Source organism: Rhipicephalus microplus, chromosome X, assembly GCF_043290135.1.
Source record: "Rhipicephalus microplus isolate Deutch F79 chromosome X, USDA_Rmic, whole genome shotgun sequence".
Classification (NCBI taxonomy): Eukaryota; Metazoa; Arthropoda; class Arachnida; order Ixodida; family Ixodidae; genus Rhipicephalus; species Rhipicephalus microplus.
The window spans coordinates 55,123,210-55,142,967 of NC_134710.1; the positions used below are offsets into that span (position 1 = coordinate 55,123,210).

Here is a 19,758-nt window from a genome sequence, read left to right on the forward strand (position 1 = left end):
CATGAACATATAGCGTCGAACTGTTTTTTTTTTGTTTCAGTACAGTAGAAAAGTAATCAATTGTTTCCACCAATTGTGTAACAGTGGATAGGTTCCGTTGATAGCCGTTTGAAAAAAAAATTACGCCTTCTTGTTTTCAAGGTAGCCATAGATTGATTTTGATATTATGGTCTTGCTTTCCATCTCACTTGTCTACCGGAATAACTTTTGTGACTAGCCAATCACCTGAGAACAGCTTCTGTGGTACCGATACCTTAAATATAATCTCAAGATAGCGGTTATACCCATTCTGAATACCTGCGTAAAAACACATTTGGCATACCGTGAGGACCTATCAATTTTTAAATAGGTTAGCATACTGACTTGCAAGAAAAGAAATGTTACATTGGCTGTGAGACCTACAGTTTGTGCATATTTTGTATATGTGTACAATAAAGAACCCTCATTCATTCAGTCGCTTACAAGATGGACTTCCAAGCCCCGCCGCGGTGGTCTAGTGGCTAAGGTACTCGGCTGCTGACCCGCAGGTCGCGGGAGCGTGAACTGAGGCTTTTTTCTTGGTTTTAAAAAGGTCACATCGAGGTACCCAATGGTGATCATAACGCGCGCATGGGGAGTGTGACGGCCGTCCACTTTAGTGATCTCAGAGGAGGGGGGCGCGAAGTATATTGATCTAGGGGGGGGGGGGGCACTGCGATGAACTTTCGTTCCCTCCCGAAAAGGAACCCTGCGCACGCTTGTGGCGGTGTTCACAGGGGTTGTGTCATATCGGCTTATCAATGATAACTGGTTATTACACTTTTATATTCATAAAAGCAAGAATGTCACATCGACACGGTACTATTATTATTATTGTGTTGTGTTGTGTTGTGTTGTCGTTGTCGTCGTTGTTGTTGTTGTCGTCGTCGTCATCGTCGTCTTCACCAAAGGAGTTGGCCTAACACATGACACCTGCCCCGCCGCGGTGTCCTGGTGGCTAAGATGCTCGGCTGATGACCCGCAGGTCGCGGGATCTAATCCCGGCTGCGGCGGCTGCATTTCCAACGGAGGCGGAAATGTTGTAGGCCCGTGTACTCAGATTTGGGTGCACGTTAAAGAGCCCCAGGTGGTCGAAATCTCCGGAGCCCTCCACTACGGCGTCTTTCATAATCATATGGTGGTTTTGGGACGTTAAACCCACATATCAATCAATCGAGACGGACTTCAAAGAAAACTGCATTTTTGAAGCGAAAAATGGGCGTTCTTGAAATGTAGGTATTGACATCAAATAGAGTGCCTTTTCCAAGGTGGACATCTGGGCACGTTGGTATTTCACAATTAAGAACGGTAAAAGCGCTCTAAAAATGAGAACACAGAGAACACACACACACACACATAGCGCAAGTTTCAACAGTTTCATTTGGCGATGTCAAGGCTACCTAAAGGGCCAAAAAGATAATAAATATGTGCACAGATATTGACAGCAGAATAAGATCATTACTTTGCATCAAAACGGACACCAATAAAATTAAATTCTTTTCTTGTCAGCGCAATAGAGGGTATACTGACACACTTGCCACCCATCTTTTCAACCTGCTTCTCTGATTTCACGTGCAAGCTGATTTGTGTTTCGGGCCGAAATTCTGCATTTGTCAAATGGAACAAAACAACCACGCTTCTCAGAGTGCACTGCTACAAAACGTCTGCCACGTTTCCAACCCTGTAATGGTGTTCACGCAGCCGTTAATTTAGGCAACGACCGGTTTGACCGACGTAGCAGTGACCACATGATAGCAGCAGGCAATACACTACACACAGAGCGCAGTCATAAAACTTGTTTTTGTGCTTTGTTTGGCACCTCCGCTTTTCATTTGCATTTCTCCTTGCAAACCAAACTTGCATTGCTGTTATCTTGTGGTCGCTGCTATACGTCGGTCAAACCGGTCGTTGCCTAAATTAATGGCTGCGTGAACGCCATTACAATGTTGAAAACGTGGCAGGCGGTTTCTTAGCAGTGTACTGTAAGAAGTGTCGTTGTTTTCCTCTATTTGGCAAGTGCACGATTTCAGCCCAAAACAAAAATCAGTTTACACGTGAAATCATGGAAGCAGGGGAGGTTGAAAAGATGGGTAACAAGTGTGTTAGCAAGCCCTCTACGGCACTGACAAGGAAAGAATTAGATTTTATTGGTGTCCGTTTCGGTGCTTAGTAATGATCTTGTTCTACTGCGCAACATATGCGCGCATATTTATTGTTTTTTGTACCTATGAGTAGCCTTGGTATCGCAAAATAAAACTGTTAAAAAGTTTCGCTATGTGTGTGCCTTCTTTGTGTCCTCATTTTTAGTGCACTTTTACCGTTCTTAAATAGAGTTCCCTCATCGTGCTCTCTGGCCTCTGGCCGAATTCGATAAACTTGACAAGAAGTGAAAACATTGGTTGATAGTCTCCATGAAGAGCACTACGAAATATTAGGGCAGCCTAAAGCTTCACCCTTAAGAGTTAACACGATAGCGATGTCCTGTTCCTAGTGCGTACTTCAAACACTTAGAGCGCCAAACCTTTTCAAACTTGCTATGCACACACTATGTGCACTCAAGGGAATACGCTCAGTAGCATGTGGGCCTTTTGTAGCGGGTGACCGGCTTTAAACCTCGAAGACAATAGGATTATCACATGTTTTGACGCCCGACTGCAATGCGTGCTTTTACCACGCATTATTCCTGCAATATTACATGTTGTATTGTGAAGCATGTATACAAGACGCCTGTGTTTGTAAAGTATGAAAATATACGTTCACTGCGTTTCCAATCAGAGGAGTTTATTTCACTGTTCTCGCTAGTAGGCGCGTGTCATGTAGCACTGACGCTGTATCATTCTCACACCATTGCATTGTTACTGCGCAAACTGGTGAAAATCATCACAAGCAATTCCGCCCCCAGTATGTCATTCGGAAAATGAACACGAAGTTCCTCGGAGATCCAAAATTCATGAAGTGTGTCCAAACGACAATGAGACAATCTTTTTCAGTTGGTGTGCGTATATTCGCTGCTTGGGAGCTTTTTAAATAAGCAGTTCTATACCGTATCGATAGAAGTTGGGGCTGTTTGTGTGTTCCGTGTAATAGTTGGTGTGCTTCCTACCAAGATGGATTCATACCAACTAGCCTGATACAACTGTTTATTAACATACTCAAACCAGTTAGTGAGGGTGGGTTAGGATTAAAACACCTTTATTTATGGCAAACAGTTTCCCACTTTTTCTTTTTTCGTGACCATTCCCATCCCGCAATTCGTTCATTCTTGCAGGTTAATTTTGTGAATTCCTCCCCTAACCTAGTCATTTCTTCAAGCTTTTCTGAACGCCCGTGTTTGTGAAAATTCATGCAAGAAGTCTACCTCACAGTTAGGTTCCTTAAAGCTTGCTTTTCTTAGGATACCTGTACACAGTATCGCGCAAGGTACTGTATAAGGATCTACTAAGTATGTGTGCTCTTACCGCGTCCGTTGTACCAGTCATTGTACCTCTATCTTCCTGGCAACGATGTGTTAAAACGAGTACGAAACATGTGAATTCAACTGCATTCAAAAGCTTTCTCCTATAACCTCTACTCTGAAAGATTGACGGTAAACACGTGGTTAAAAAGAAAATGATTTTCGTTTCATGTGCTAACTGCCATCTATGTAATGTGCCGGAAACGATTGAACATCGTTCTGCTAGCTGCAAAGATGCCCTTCTGTTTTGGGATGTCCTTCAGTGAGCACTAAAAAAACAAAAATGTTGTGTCCTTAATTTTCACACAATACTATATCTCCTACCAGCATCACTTGATGAAGTGCCAGGTGATATGTTTTTCTCATGGTTATTCACAGTTTACGGAAGACACGTATGCAGGACCGCAATGCAGAACCCACCACCTCTGCAAGCACGCACTTGATTCAAATGGCCATTGACCTCAGAGAAATTTACAACGACCTAGACTTTATACCGAACTGGTACTCCACTTTGGTGAGGTGTTTGGCCTCACCCCTTTTTTGTTTGTATAACATGATGTGAACAACTCTATGGGAAGAATTCATGCTGTCTTAGCCATTGCGAGTTTCTTAGGAACTCTTGAGCGCTTATTGTCGCCACGGGATTGTAATTTTGTTTGCTTCATTTTATCTTTATTTTCGTAAATTCTTATATCATAAAAAAATAAACGCGTGGCCGTGTGGTAGAACTTCCACCTTATTTATTTATATAAATACTTATTTATTTATTTATTTATTTATTGAAATGCTTTACATGGCCACATGGGCATTTAGTGTGTGTGTGGGGGGGGGTTACCGAAATTTTATACACCAAAGGCATAAACCAATTTGCATGAAGAAGGAAAATTTGATATGCAAGAACACATCACGTAAAACAAAGACTTAGTACAATCAAAATTCTATAAAAGGTGAATAATACAAGAACCATCAGAAAAGGTAACATTAAAAAGCGAAATACAAGTATTGCATAATATAGGGCATGATAAAATACCAACAAGAATACAAGTGGTACAATGCCTTGAGCTAAAAAAAACAGCAAAATGAGGACAACGCGACGATGGGAGGACACAAACACATCGCCGTGTTACTGTCCTGCTGGGGTGGGGGGGGGGGGGGGGTATGGGAAGGCTACTAAAGGAGAGGCGGGGGAAGACTACAGCATGTAAGTCATCGCACATGAAACTGCGCAGGCACCTGAGCAAAAGAACTGATTATTACGTGCAATAAGTTAGCCAGAACGTGGTCTCAGTCTGTCGGAGATATGCGCGTTAAGAGATTGCCTGAATATTTCTGAGTTAGTTTCCGAGACTATGTATCATCAGTTAAGCTGTTCCTTAGACGTATCGCTCACGGAAGCGCGGAATAGTTGAAGACGTCAGTGTAACCGTAAAGTCACGTGAAAATTAGTTTATTAGGAAGTTTTAGAATAGCGCTCCGCGAGCCCTTGCGGTGCGGTCACTGCCACTGCGCATGCGTCGTAACGCGAGTCGGCGTTCGCGTTCGCGAATCGCACGCGAAAAATCCAAAATTGCGTGCGGTGATGGCGGCCCGCATGTGGCCCGCAAGCGTTGGTTTCGAGGATACGGTGTCGCTGCGATCGTGCGTTGCGGTTCGCAGCAGGGCAAACGCTATTCTAAAACTCATATGGCGCCCGCAACGCCCGCAGCACTTGCAAACGGTATTCTAAAACTCCCTACTATGTATTCTACGAGATGTGTGTGGTGATGCATACAGGCCCAGCGCATGACAGTCGAGCTGGTACGCGTATTTATAGAATAACGACAACAACGATGTATCACGACGATCACTCAACAACTCGAAGAAAAGGGAGTTTTCTTTGTGTCACACTTGACCGATAGTGATAGTTTCGAGCAATGAAACGAGCGGCTTTTTTCTGGATTGATCCTAATGAAGTAATCAAATATTTTCGATGGAGGGACCAGATGGAAAACTCAAGTTGTGGGTGGACAAACATTGGGAAAGCAAGCTTGCGAATGAGAGAGGGCGAGCTTCGAAGTTTGTGACGTAACTACACTAATTACTTGGCCGCGTTGGCACACACGTTAGTAATATAGGTAGTCAAAGAAAAGTTCGGAGTAAGAGTGATGCCTAGATATTTAAAAGAAGAGGCCTCAGATAATGGGCTGTTTTTTAAACTGTACGAGAAGTTGGATTTGGAATGCTTCCTGCAAAAGGACATCACTTTGCACTTGGTTGAGTTCAAATGCATTAGCCATGTGTCACACCAATCGGTATGTTGAGGTCTTTTTTAAGGGCCATGTGCTCGCTGGAACTGTTAATTGAGCGATATATAATGCAATCATCAGCGAATATGCGCATGCAGAATGATATGTTATTAGGTAAGTCGTTGATATAGATAAGAAACAATACAGACCAAGTACGCTCCCTAGAGGTACACCTGGAGAAACAAAGGAAAATGATGAGGAGACATTGTTGACCGTGGTGAATTGCTGCCTGTTAGAAAGGAAATTTCGGAGAAAGGATAGAGTTAACGAATTCCGTTTTATTGCGAATAGCTCAATGTAGAGGCGACAATGTGCGACGCGATCAAATGCCTTAGAAAAATTTAGGAAGATACAGTCCGTTGGTAGGTTTGAGTCCATGTTGGAGTGCAAACCTGTTGTTAATTCTGGTATATAGTTGAGTCTCGCGTGACAAGCCTGTTCGGAACCCGTGCTGTTTCGCGAAAAAATAGTTACTAGATTCGAGATGGCTGTATACATGAGATGCGATAATGTGTACCATCATCTTAACACAAATGCACGTTAATGAAATGGGTCGGTAATTTCCATCTATGTTTTTGACGCCATTTTTAAAAATGAGTACAACTTTGGCAGTTTTCCAGTCGGTTAGAATCTGACCAGTGCTTAAATATCGCTGGAAAATGTGGGATAAAATCTCGCTAGAAACTGAGACCGTGTTTTTTAGAATTTTGGAGTTAATTTTATCAATACCGGATGTAGTGGATAGCTTAAGATTATTAATGAGGTGCGCGATACCTTCGATTGAAATGTCTATGGGTGCCATGTATTGGTAGTCACGATCAGTGACTACCAATACAAGACAATAGATGAAAATGGATGAAAATAAATGACTGAAAACAGACGAACACTCATTGCCTTAAAGAGGAGCACCGTACACAATGTGGTTAACGTGATCATTGGGATATTATATTTGTCAGAACTTTTTAGGATTACGTTTGAGCAGGGAAGGGTGATCATGAGAAAAGTATTCATCTTAAGCAGCAGAAAGATCATAGCAGCAATCTTTTGCACAGCTGTCATATTTTTTCAAGATGTCTGGCTGTCCGCACGTTTCGCAGCTTTATATAAGCATTTATTTTTGTTACGAAGCTGTCAAAGATGTTTCGTGAACCATGTATTGTTCTTATCGGCTATTTTGATAATAGGCACGTGTTGGTCAACCACGGCGCACAATTTCTCTTTGAACCTCATCCCGTTATCTTCAAGGGGCCTTGAGTAAAATGACGGAAACAGCAAGTGCGAAACAACCCGGGTTCGATCCCCACTATGACGCAGGATTTTTTTATCATTTATTTGAATCATTCTCAATTTTTTGGTCACGCATAAGATGATGAACCAACGACGCCGTCGCCGGAATTTTCGCGAAACGAGCTTTTTAACGCGATCGCATCAAAATGCTATCTGCGTTGTCGTGTACATTGGCCATGAAGGTTAGCCTAGTTCACCTCCCTACCTTTCTGATATTTTTACTTTATCACTCTCTCTCTCTTTGAACACACAAACGTGAAGTGCGTTTCAGTATCCGAGGTCTATCTGAATATAGAAGCGCGTCAATGCAATAAAAACGGTAGTGAATATGCAAAGGCGCGTGTTTTCTGGGCAAATGATCATCGACACGAGAGCTTGCAATCTCCGTTACGGCATGGTGATAATCAGAAATGGCTCGGTTGTTACCTTATGAGCAATATTGGGGTATTGTTTCTTCATTTTTTTTCAAACGGAGAGAACTCGGTTCCATGCTCGAAGCCATGCTTTGTCGCTATTTCTGGCAGATGTTCTGCAGAATGTGATATACAGTCTGAAAGAAATTTAAGAGTCCGGCACTCACTATTTCTTCACGCGCTCATCACACACGTGCATCATCGGCTGCGCTATTTCTGAAAGCGTCATGGTATCGGTACGGTTACAGCCGCGCAAACAACATGGACGAAAAAAAAGGAACACACTGAGCATTTTTGTGCCTCCTTTCTTCGTCCGCGTTCACGCTGCTTTAACCATTACAGAACCTTACCAACTAACCCAGCTTTCGACGCTGATACTTCATGATATCACACATATGTGACAATGCAAACCATCATTTCTTCATTGGAAACCGGGAATATATCCTGCTATTTCATTATGTCATAAAAAAGACTGTAGGCTGAAAATTTTTTTCCGAACAAGGCTATAGAATAAAATATTTTTGCGAATATGGCTGACGGCCCCGGTTAAGGGCCGTCAGCTTTTTTCTTCGAGAGAACACAATTGTAGCCTATTCACGCCTATATTCATGCTCAATTAACACTTAAGCGTGAACCTGTGCATACTTAAGCGTCATGCAAGCAATGAATGTTTTATTGAATCTTTACATTTTTATGAAGCTCCTAAGAGTCAAAGTCAGAGTGTTGGGAAAAGCTGTAGTAGTGCGTGATTCCAGAGAGCAGGAGTTTGTCGCAGAAAACCAACACTGAGATGATTTGTTTCTCACACGTATGCACATCGTAATAACTGCGCCGATCGCTCGAGTGGAGACGACACTCAGGAATACTCAGCGCCACACTTTGGAAGTCCAGGAAGGATAATTTCAAGTATACGATAAATGTATGCTTAGTAGACGTGGAAACTTTAATATTTTAATGAAGATTATTATTTTTTTGTAGATCGCTTTTTGTTGTCGCATGAAAGCTTTCAAATCTCGCTAGTGTTTACTGGCTACTGTGATTTAAACTTAGCATGCCATTGTAGAGACCATTATTCGCCGTGAGTCACAGTGTGCTGGTGCGAGCTGCAGGCTGTATTTTCAGTGGGAATTTTTTTTTTTAGAACAACAGCATCTGGAATAAGGTGTTTGCATAGAAACCACTTATTTTTCACAGCTCGGGGCCGCGAGGGGCGCTGGCGGCTGACGTCCCTCATTTCACGTCACACACTTCTCATTTTCTGTCAGCGGGAGTCGACATAGCACAAAGGTGCACGCTTGTAGCAAGCCGTCAAGAATCACAATATTTACTTTTCCTCCCACTTTTTGACTCCAGCAATGTGTGGGGAAACATCACTATATGCATTGGTGCATATGGCGTGGCAGGTGGTAACAGTTCTATGAGAGGGATTTGAAAGTTTTACATCTCTCAGCACAGAAAAAAGAGATAAAACAATAATAATATACGCCAGATCTGAATGCGTAGAATGTGTTTCTTGAAAGACCTTCTGAAAAATCACAGCATATTCACGGAAAGAATGATGAGTGCGCGAAGCTCCGTAGGCACGTAGGTAAAGTGGGAATCCTCCGTAAATCTTGCCCAGTCGGTCATCATGTAACGACGCGAGCACGCGCTGCAGCCGCCTTCCGAGCCCTCCGCTCGCCCACCTTGTCTTTGTCGCTCATACTCTAAGCACACAGACTGCCAGTGAAAGAGAAAGCGCGCCAAGAGCGAACGAGTTTTAACGTAAGAGCGGACGTGGTCTCCTATTTCACGAAAGCACGCATCGGAGTGGAGCGAGCGCCGCAGCGCCATGTAGTGAGCAATCAGAGTACTAGTGGTGCGAGCGCCATATAGTGAGTACTCTGAGTACTAGTGGCGGCTACTACAACGTGAGACCAGTCTACGTCTCAAGGAGGTCCACCCCTGAAAATAGAGGGAGAAAAAAAACAGGGTATCGTACGTGTTTGGAAAAGAACCGATTGTTGTTTGTCACGTTGATAATGTCATTGTTTTACTGGTAATGACAACGTTTACATAAGATACTGTTTACTCTTAATGCTCTTGATAACTAGAATCAACTTCGACTTATCATAATGTTAGGGCATAACCGTTATGTGATGCTAATTTAATAAAATTCGGCAGATCCCACTACCTTGGGAATTGACGTTATGGGAAGCATGCGGAGGAAAGGTGACTGTGTTGTATTTTTTTCTATTGAGCGACTCGTCATTAAATAACGCTAAATAAATTATAATTGTTATACACAGACATGTTGAAGAGTTGCAGATGTTTATATAACCAGTTGTTTGCACTTGCGCAACGTTGCCTACAGGGCCATGAATATTAACACCATAAGCGATAAGGTGATAGGGAGCGCTGGTGCTCGCGAGGATGGTAGCCCTAGACACTGCTACATAAATCTATTTCAGTGCATGGCACTTAACTACAATTGACGATAACCCGACGTGACGGCTGTATCTTAGGAGTACATATGCAATGTTTATAAAATCTGATAGCCAGCACTGCAACCACAATTGCGATTTCCCGCACAGTAGGGTCTATTTGAAAAGTAACACCGAGACCTCGCTTAGCTCTTCGGTAAATGCTTCATTGTAACGTGGAACGTTTGGGTTCCATTCCAGCTGGGACCCTGAAATTAATTCTTTGCATTCGTCGGGTAGACGCTGCGATGTCAGATTTCTCTTAATGCATGCGCGTTAAAATTGCCCGTGTGTGTTCTTTTCGTAACTGGGTAACTACTAAGTGACAATCACATGTGTCACATACCCACCCTCGGGTATGCGCCACTGTCTGGCGGGAAGTGTTTTACAACGTATGCGACGGGGTTGTGACATTGTCCATACCATGACCAGCGCCTCTTATTCGTCAAACTATCTTACCATCTCATAATAGTTTTGGGTTCACGTCAAGTTAAGCATGTGATCAAGAGAGCATCATGATCAGCCTCACTACACCCACTGCAAGGCAAAAGCCTCTGCCATTTTTCACCAATCAACTGGGCTTGTGCTTTTCATTGCCACGTTATACCAGCGAATTTTTTAATCTTATCGGCCCACCTAACTTTGTCTCCCCTTCGTGCGTTTGCCTTCTCCAGGAATCCAGTCAGTGGTTATCCTGCCTACGTGCTACGTGCCCGGCCCATGTGCATTTCTTCTTGATTTCAACTATTATATCCTTCAACTCGGCTTGTTCGCTGATCCACTCTGCTTTCTTCTTGTATGTTAAGGTTACACCTATCATTTTCCATTGCTTGCTGCGTCGTCCTGAATTTAAGCTGAACCCTCTTTGTAAGCCTCCAGGTTTCTGCTCCGTATGTGTGTACTGACAAGATGCAGCTGTTATATACCTTTCTCTTTACGGTTAGTGGCAGATTACCATTCATGATTTGAGAATACTTGTCGAATGTGATCCAGTACACCATACTTATTCTTCTAGTTATTTCACTCTCATGCTTCGGCTCCGTGGTTACTACCTGTCCTAAGTAGACATAATCCCTTACAACTTCCAGCGTCTCTCCACCTATCGCAAAATGGTGTTTTCTGTCGAGACTTGTACATTACTTTAGTTTTGTGCTTATTTATTTTCAGACAAAAGCACCCAGACGTAAGCGGATATATATATATATATATATATATATATATATATATATATATATATATATATATATATATATATATATATTGATTTGATTGATTGATTGATATGTGGGGTTTAACGTCCCAAAACCACCATATGATTATGAGAGACGCCGTAGTGGAGGGCTCCGGAAATTTTGACCACCATGGGGTTCTTTAACGTGCACCCAAATCTGAGCACACGGGCCTACAACATTTCCGCCTCCATCGGAAATGCAGCCGCTGCAGCCGAGATTTGCACCCACGCCCTGCGGGTCAGCAGCCGAGTACCTTAGCCACTAGACTACTGCTGCGGGGATATATATATATATATATATATATATATATATATATATATATATATATATATATATATATATATATATATATATATATATACCGACAGACAGACAGACAGATAGATAGATAGATAGATAGATAGATAGATAGATAGATAGATAGATAGATAGATAGATAGATAGATAGATAGATAGATAGATAGATAGATAGATAGATAGATAGATAGATAGATAGATAGATAGATAGATAGATAGATAGATAGATAGACAGACAGACAGACAGACAGACAGACAGACAGACAGACAGACAGACAGACAGACAGACAGACAGACAGACAGACAGATAGATAGATAGATAGATAGATAGATAGATAGATAGATAGATAGATAGATAGATAGATAGATAGATAGATAGATAGATAGATAGATAGATAGATAGATAGATAGATAGATAGATAGATAGATAGATAGATAGATAGATAGATAGATAGACAGACAGACAGACAGACAGACAGACAGACAGACAGACAGACAGACAGACAGACAGACAGACAGACAGACAGACAGACAGACAGACAGATAGATAGATAGATAGATAGATAGATAGATAGATAGATAGATAGATAGATAGACAGATAGATAGATAGATAGATAGATAGATAGATAGATAGATAGATAGATAGATAGATAGATAGATAGATAGATAGATAGATAGATAGTTAGATAGATAGATAGATAGATAGATAGATAGATAGATAGATAGATAGATAGATAGATAGATAGATAGATAGATAGATAGATAGATAGATAGATAGATAGATAGATAGATAGATAGATAGATAGATAGATAGATAGATAGATAGATAGATAGATAGATAGATAGATAGATAGATAGATAGATAGACAGGTAGATAGATAGATAGATAGATAGATAGATAGATAGATAGATAGATAGATAGATAGATAGATAGATAGATAGATAGATAGATAGATAGATAGATAGATAGATAGATACCACAAGTGCTTGCTGTTCGCAAATAAATGCTTCGCATTTAATATCTGGGGTTTCACGTCCCGAAAACATCATATGACTATACGAAAGATGCTGTAGTGGAGGGCTCCGGATGTTTCGACCATATGGTGTTTTTAACGTGCCCGGCATCGCACAGGACACAGGCCTCTACCATTTCGCCTACACCGAAATGCGAGCGTGGCAGTCGGGATCGAACCCGTGACCTTCCGGTCAGCAGCCGAGCACCCTAGTTACACTGATCCACCGTGGCGGGCATACGATGCGCATCTCTCCTAACACTTGTTTCCCCATTCTTCACTCGTACGACTTCCGGAATAAAAAATGATAGCGTCCTAATTTTAACATGTGTTCTTACCGCTGAGATACTGGGATACGTTGACGCTCAAGTACGGCACCGGCAACTCATTGGTTTCTGAACAGGGGGACCATACAGCAGACAGTCAAAGTATAAGATCACGACATTACAAAACGTGGGTGGTGTATACAAACATGCTCCTTTATCACATACAACTTGGCGCTGCGACATTATTATGAACTGTCAGAAGTGTGCGTAGTAATGTCATTTACCAAAGAGACTCTCAGTCTGAGGTTGCTACATTCAACACATAGATGAATCATCACTTGCAAGTCATAATTGCTCACTGCACAGCATAACACAGCAAGTGGCATTGTAAAGAAACGGCTCACTAATTAGTAATCACATATGCCCGTCGCCATTAGAATTTTAAAAGAACGTGAAGCTTCCTAGCACTGCACAAAAGTGCCGTTGCCTTGAAGTTTTCAATCAGTTGCTCTTCTTTGGTACGTACCTAATAATCTTTCTAAACTAAATAAGTTATACGGCTTTATGTCAATAACGTCTACACAAGTTGGAGCCTCAATGTGCTGAGATGTGGGCAGTATAAAAGAAGGAGTGGTAAGTATATTAAAAGCTAGAAATGCCATCCATTCGAGCACATCAATGTGGCCACTTTTGTGCTAAACGCGTTTCGTGCAGGCATTATACCAGTCGTAACCGATGAGTAGGAGTCCCCACGTTTTTGTGTAAAGTTAATCGAATTTTCATTTTAATAAGCGAATGAATATAATGCAGATGGAAGCTCTGAGAATGTTAGTCAAGCGAAGCCTTTTTACGTACTTTGAATGGCGTTTCAATCAGAACGTCGTTCACATTCTCATATTCTGCGGGAAGCCATATTTCCTATTCGCGATGTGTTGATTGGGCTGCTGCATCGGCTTCTATGTTGTCTATATTCTCACAAATTGCTTGACGTGTTAAAAAAACTTAGCTGACAAATTTTTTCCCGCTCTTTTTGCTTAATAAACAGGCGGTGATAAATGTCACTGCGCTGAACTTGTATTTATTGAGTAACGTCTGCGGAACGAATGCAGTGTGTGTTCGGGGATGTGCGAAACACGTGACATGTCAGCCCCCTCTCGTAAATGTGATCTTATAAAACGTGAGACCTTCGGCTTCCAGTTGCGCGGCTTATCACCTTGCCTGCAGCAAACTTGTCTGCGGCGTCCGTCTCCGTGAGCTGCAATGGGATTCTGCGGCTAACGTTTTCGTGGTGTGCTGTTACAGACCTTTCCTTGGAAGGCGTGAAATCTCAGCCAAGTTTATCTCTGTTGTGGGTGATCAGTATTCGTCTAACGTGTAAATGGCGACGCGGTGAAACCATGTCCAAAGGTGGTGTCAGGATTTCTTTTTTTTTTTTTTGGGGGGGGGGGGGGGTGACATGATCACGAAAAAAGAGTTCCCTCAGGGTTGCAAAGAAGCTGTGCTTGAGCGCTGTGCATTCGAACATTCAATATGTTTGCTGTTGGCAAAGCGAAGGGGGTGTAGGTGGAGCTCTTAAAAGAGCCGTTGCACCCCCCCCCCCCCTCCTGCGCTCCCCGTGACACCACCCCTGACCGTGTAGAGCCGCACACACGCACGCACAGCAACGGCGAAACCGTTCTTATCGCCGCGATCGTGCCAGTACCACTGTGCAACCTCTGGGAGAGAGAGGCAAGACTCTAGCGGCGTTCGAGCGCTGATGACATTTCATTGCGAAACCGTCAGATCGTTGATAAAAAAGAATAATTCCGAAAGGGTGCGTCACCTTTCTGTCCCTCTTTCACTTTCGCCAGACGAACCGGGAGACGGCTTTTGTCTTATGAGAAAGGGAAAAAATAACTACATAAAACAAGCGAAATAGAGAGAAAGAATGAAAGCTGAAGGGAGCTTCGGTCCGAGGCAGAGAGATGGCTGCCAAGAAGCGAGAAAGAGGGCGCGCGCGACCGACAGTTGCTGCTTTCTGTGTCGAGCGCATCCACCGTGGAGCTCGACTCACTGTTGTGTGATCAGTACGTACGAAGCCTGAACTGGTGCTTCCTCTCACGCAGCGCATGCGGGAGCGGCCATGGGCCTGTCGCGCAAGCCCGTGCTACGCGCGCGGCAACTACACGGCCTGGTCATCGTGGCGGCTGTCTTCTGGATGAACCTCTTCGTGCTGGGCTTCTTTCGTGCCAGCGGCGTGCTGTACGTGGCCATGGTGCGCACCTACCAATGCAGCCACGAGCAGGCCTCGTGGCCCTTCAGCCTCGCAGGGGCAACGCTCTGCATGACGGGTGAGAGTGTGTTCCCCTTTGACGTCTTCGCGTCCAGTTCAATTGTTCGCGCCAAAACATTGGTATGCCCTTAAAAGAGGTGCCGTGAAGACGACAATAGACATTTTTTATTAAACTTAACTCCAAAGTTTGTGTTTAACAGATGAAAATTATGAGTGTGTGACTACTTGAAATTTCGAAAACGAATTGAAATGTCTTTGCTAGTAGATTTGTATACGAAATTTCAGTATCCGCAGCTGTTGAAAATTTGTTCGTTTGCCATATGTACGGGGTCTATACCCATGCTAGAACTTCAAGTGAGACGGAACAATCTACTATGAGCACTGCTCCAAGTGACTCTGCAGCCAGGTAGTCGCAAGCGAGTGTACGAGGCAGATATGTCGGATAAGAAATTTGTAGCCATTCAGTAAGCAAAGGCTCACTTTTAGGTAGCATGCATATGACTTTGCTGATTTATTTATGGGCGAATTTCTCACACACCTTTTATACATAATTTGTCTGTTAGTGCAGCATTACCTGCACGTGCATTAATTTGCTGACATGCTCTAAAGAAGGGCATGCGAGCAAGTGAAGAGCATTAATGAAGAGGAATAATGACATTGTTACGTTACGTGGTAAGGTGTTCCCGATAATTGAGAGCAAGCGTTTACCAATCACAAGCTATTTAGTTTTTCGGGCGTTTGACTGTGAACGCCGTCACATGCCTTTGCAGTGCATCAGTTTGATTTCCTTTCCCATGACCCTCCTTTTTTTTTCTTTTCAATCAAATGTGATCCGTGAATTTCGTACTTTTTTGCTAGAAATGAGAATAATTTATATTTGATTCAATAATCGGTTACCTTTTTTTAATTTGAAATAAATGCCCAACTGCTGAAATCACTTAGTTCAAGGCACTCATACAAATGTATCTTCAGAAATACGTGACAGCTGACATCAGTGATTGAACAATACAATTTCTGATTACCAAGCTGATGAACCAAACTTCACTTACAAGCATTTTATCTAGTAATTCGATGGCTTACATTGATACCGCAATATTTCAAGGCATTCTGCTGATAAGAAGCTAGTTCCAGCTTATAGAACATGCAGTAAATTAACTTGTCGCTTCACACTACGACACACTGCATGGGATGCCGATGGTGAACGTTTCCATGGCGTCTGTTATTCTAAATAAAGGGTCTCAATCTCACCAGGTGGTGAGCCACACTCACGAAATTTAGTCTCCCACCAGGACAGGAAGAGTGAAGAAGGTCGAAGCGAAATGGGAGGGGGGAGGGTGTTTGTACGAAGTGTCGGATTACGTTGTCGTTTGAAATAATGGATTCACCATATTTCTTGTATACGAGGGACGTTCATTAAGTTCGTAACATTGACATGAAGAGAGACAAAAAGAAAACATAGTTTCAGCGTAGGGTCAGTCTTTCTGTACACAATTTCCTCCCAGCGTCCAGCACTTTTTCCAACAATGCATGAGTTCCCGCAAGCCATTGGTGTAGAACTCTTCAGTTCAAGAGTTCATAGTGAGCTCGACCTGAACGATGACTTAGTCGACCCGACAATGTTCCCGCGCTGGGGGCTCATCACACAAGGTAAGAGGAAGAAGTCACTTGGTGCGAGGTCTTGTTATCATAGCGGATGAGGCACGGTTTCGTAGCCTAGGGAGGCTGCATGCGTGACCGTCGCTCGTGCTTAGTGGAGTGGACTTTTCCCCGATAGGTGCTGCCATTTTTGTTGAGTGTCGTAGTGTGTTGGAATATTGGAAGTGGGAGATACTGAATATAGAGACGCCGTAAATTGCCGTTCAATCGGTCTATCACTAAAGGAGACGCTATTTTCGTCGCGTCAGCCGCAGTTGTGTAATATGCTGGGTCGATTTTCTTGTGCGCTCCTTCGCCCTCCCCCTTTTTTGGAAGGGGGCCGTGTCATCTGCACAAATATGTGATCACCTGCTATAAACACCGAGTTAATAGTTTAGCGCTGTGTCCCGTTTTACTCTGTCGTCGTCTGTGTGATTTTACCGCGACATCATTAAAGAGATCGTTTTGGGGAAATTCCGGCGTCGGCGTCGGCACAGCCACGCCTCTGCTCGTGAATGGAGAGAAAATGACTTCCTCTGCTTGAAAATGCAGTGAAAGTAACTTTCATGATTTACTAACACGCGTCCTGCATACATATTTCACAACACAACATTGCCGTAATAATGCGTGGTACAAGCGTACATTGCAATCGGATGTTAAAACATGGGATTTTCATGATGACTTCGTAGTTTAAAGGCAGTGACCCACTACAAAAGGCCCACCTGCTACTGCACCCTTAAGGCCACGTAGTGGGTGCACAGCAAGTTCGAAAAGAGTTCACACACCAAGTGTTTGAAGAACATACTGTAGGAACGGAATATCGCTATTCAATGGCGTAGCCAGAAAGGGGGGGGTCAAACCCCGCCCCCCGTAATATTTTTCGTGACCCCCCCCCCGCCACTTACCCACCTTTTTTTCGTCACTTCGCACTGGCATGGTTTAGAAACTAGGCGGTGCTACTATCACAGTATCATTCCTGCACGCATTTACAGTGAATAATGTCTGCATACGGAAAACCGTGTCGCTGTGTTTGTCAAGGCTTTGGCACTCAGTGAGATTTCGTGCAGGAATTTCGGCCGCGAGCGTGTCAAGTCGTACTTGTACCCACCGCAACAGATCTCGCCGGAGTCGATCAATGCGATAATTCTCACTGAGCAGAGGTTCGTTTTAATGGAAAAAACCAGACAGAGTTCCAAGGTCTGAAAGGCCATGATCAAGCATATTACAGTGTGACCTTACGTATACCTGAGCCAAGATATACTCAAGCCAGAGACCACCATTGCTATTTTTGTTGAACCTTCGGACGTCCTGCTAACATCTAGGCGCGCGCACACGCACGCATGCACACGCACGCGCGCGCACACACACACACGCACACGCACACACACACACACACACACACACACACTTCACGTGTATGCGAGTGTACAATATATTGATACATATCTTTACTATGCCCTAATGGCTAAAGGCACTCCGACGTGTTGTCTATATTGACGAAGGTGTCACACAGGCAAACGGGCAGGCCAATCACAACCTTAGAAAGGCCTACTAAAATACTCATCATAACATCATGCAACTTAAGATAATAAATAAAAAGATGGTAGTCATAAACCTAAAGTAGCGTAATGAGAAATTCAGTGTGGGTAGTTTTATTGTTAAGCTGTGTGGCAAACAGCGCAAGAATAAGGATCATGAAGCTGAAAAAAATAAGGTCTTTATAAAGCCTCCGTAAAGCCTTCATCTGTTCGTTCTTTTACATTGACGTGACTGGAAGGGCACACCAAGCGATTTCTGCAACTAGCGAAACAAGGTACAACAAGAAAGGCACAGAATGAAGAAACATGCGTGGCCATGTTAGCATGTAAAATAAAAAACAATATACATAGTAAACATAACGTTTTAGAAGAAATGAAATAAACTTTGTTCAAGCAATGTTTCAGGCAGCAAACCGACATATCGCATACCGGAATACTGTTGATTATCTTTTTCAATTGACACGAAGATTATCCTGCGCATTGCATGTCATATTATATGCCAAATAACTTACCCGAATTTTGCGAGAATTGTCACATGCAAATTTGGGTTGTTGCATTGCTGTTCACACCTTTCGTATCCACAAACCACGTGAACAAGTTGAAGGTGCCACCAAAAAGAAAGGAGTAGGCGACGGGAGAGAACTAAATCACTCTGCCGTGCTATCAAAATGGTTTTCAGCAATATATCTCAATCAGTTGAACTTGCGCCCTTATACAGCTGGACGAAAAGTAGCGCACAGTGATTTTACCGAAATTGTCTTTTTTTTTAATACTCACCACGGTGGTCTACAGAGCTCCATTGCTGACCCACAGGTCGCGGGATCGAATCCCTGTGGTATTTTCAATGTAGGTGAAGATGCTCGAGGCCCGTGCACTTTGATTGATGTGCACGTTAAAGACCCCAAGTGGTAAAATTTCCGGAGCGCCCCACTACGGTGCCTCTCGTTATCATATTGTGGTTTTGGGATGTTAAACCCCATCAATTGATTATTACCAACTTTGTTTTTACGGCTGTTCAGAAAATATCAATCCAAGAATAACGTCCGTTAACTGTCTTCCTTGATTATCAGCGGGCGCATATGGTTGGTACTACACATTCATCTGAAGCCGCCTATGTTCCCGGTAAAGAACAGAGCGAATGTCATCCGGGTAGACTTGTATTTCACCGTGGATGTTCAGAAGAGCGATGCCAATCAATTTCATTTGTTGTTGTAGCTCTTTAGGTGTCTCAGCGAGGAAAAAGCTTCTTCGGGTGTGCTCATGGGCAGAATTGCCAGAATCTTTAAAACACGGTACATGTTTGGGAAGAATACCTCTGGGCAATCGGAAACCACTTGCGTCGCAGACGTGCTGAGCACTTCTGGCTTCTCTCACTTCCGTTTCGCAGCCCATACAGCCAACTACCCTTGCAATGCCAAAGTTGAGATAATGTTCAAGTACACGTCAGCAAACTCCTCGACAGTTCCCGGGAGAGTGGCAGATTCGGGAATATTCTGCGGCAGAAGGGAAGAAAGCATCTTCAAGGTGTCCCGACGCCTTTTAAAGTGCTCATTGAACTGGCTTATTAGGTACTCCAGAAAAGGCA

The 19,758-nt window shown here is 43.2% G+C and overlaps 1 protein-coding gene across 1 annotated transcript in view; it reads left to right on the forward strand.

Moving 5' to 3' along the window:
- Window positions 1–19,758, forward strand: part of LOC119176055 (monocarboxylate transporter 5) — a 130,449-nt gene that overhangs the window by 84,343 nt on the left and 26,348 nt on the right. Inside the window, exon 2 of the mRNA XM_037427165.2 lies at window positions 14,834–15,058. Coding sequence (XP_037283062.2) covers window positions 14,851–15,058 — 208 coding nt within the window. The 5' untranslated portion in view covers window positions 14,834–14,850. The remainder of the gene's footprint in view (window positions 1–14,833; window positions 15,059–19,758) is intronic.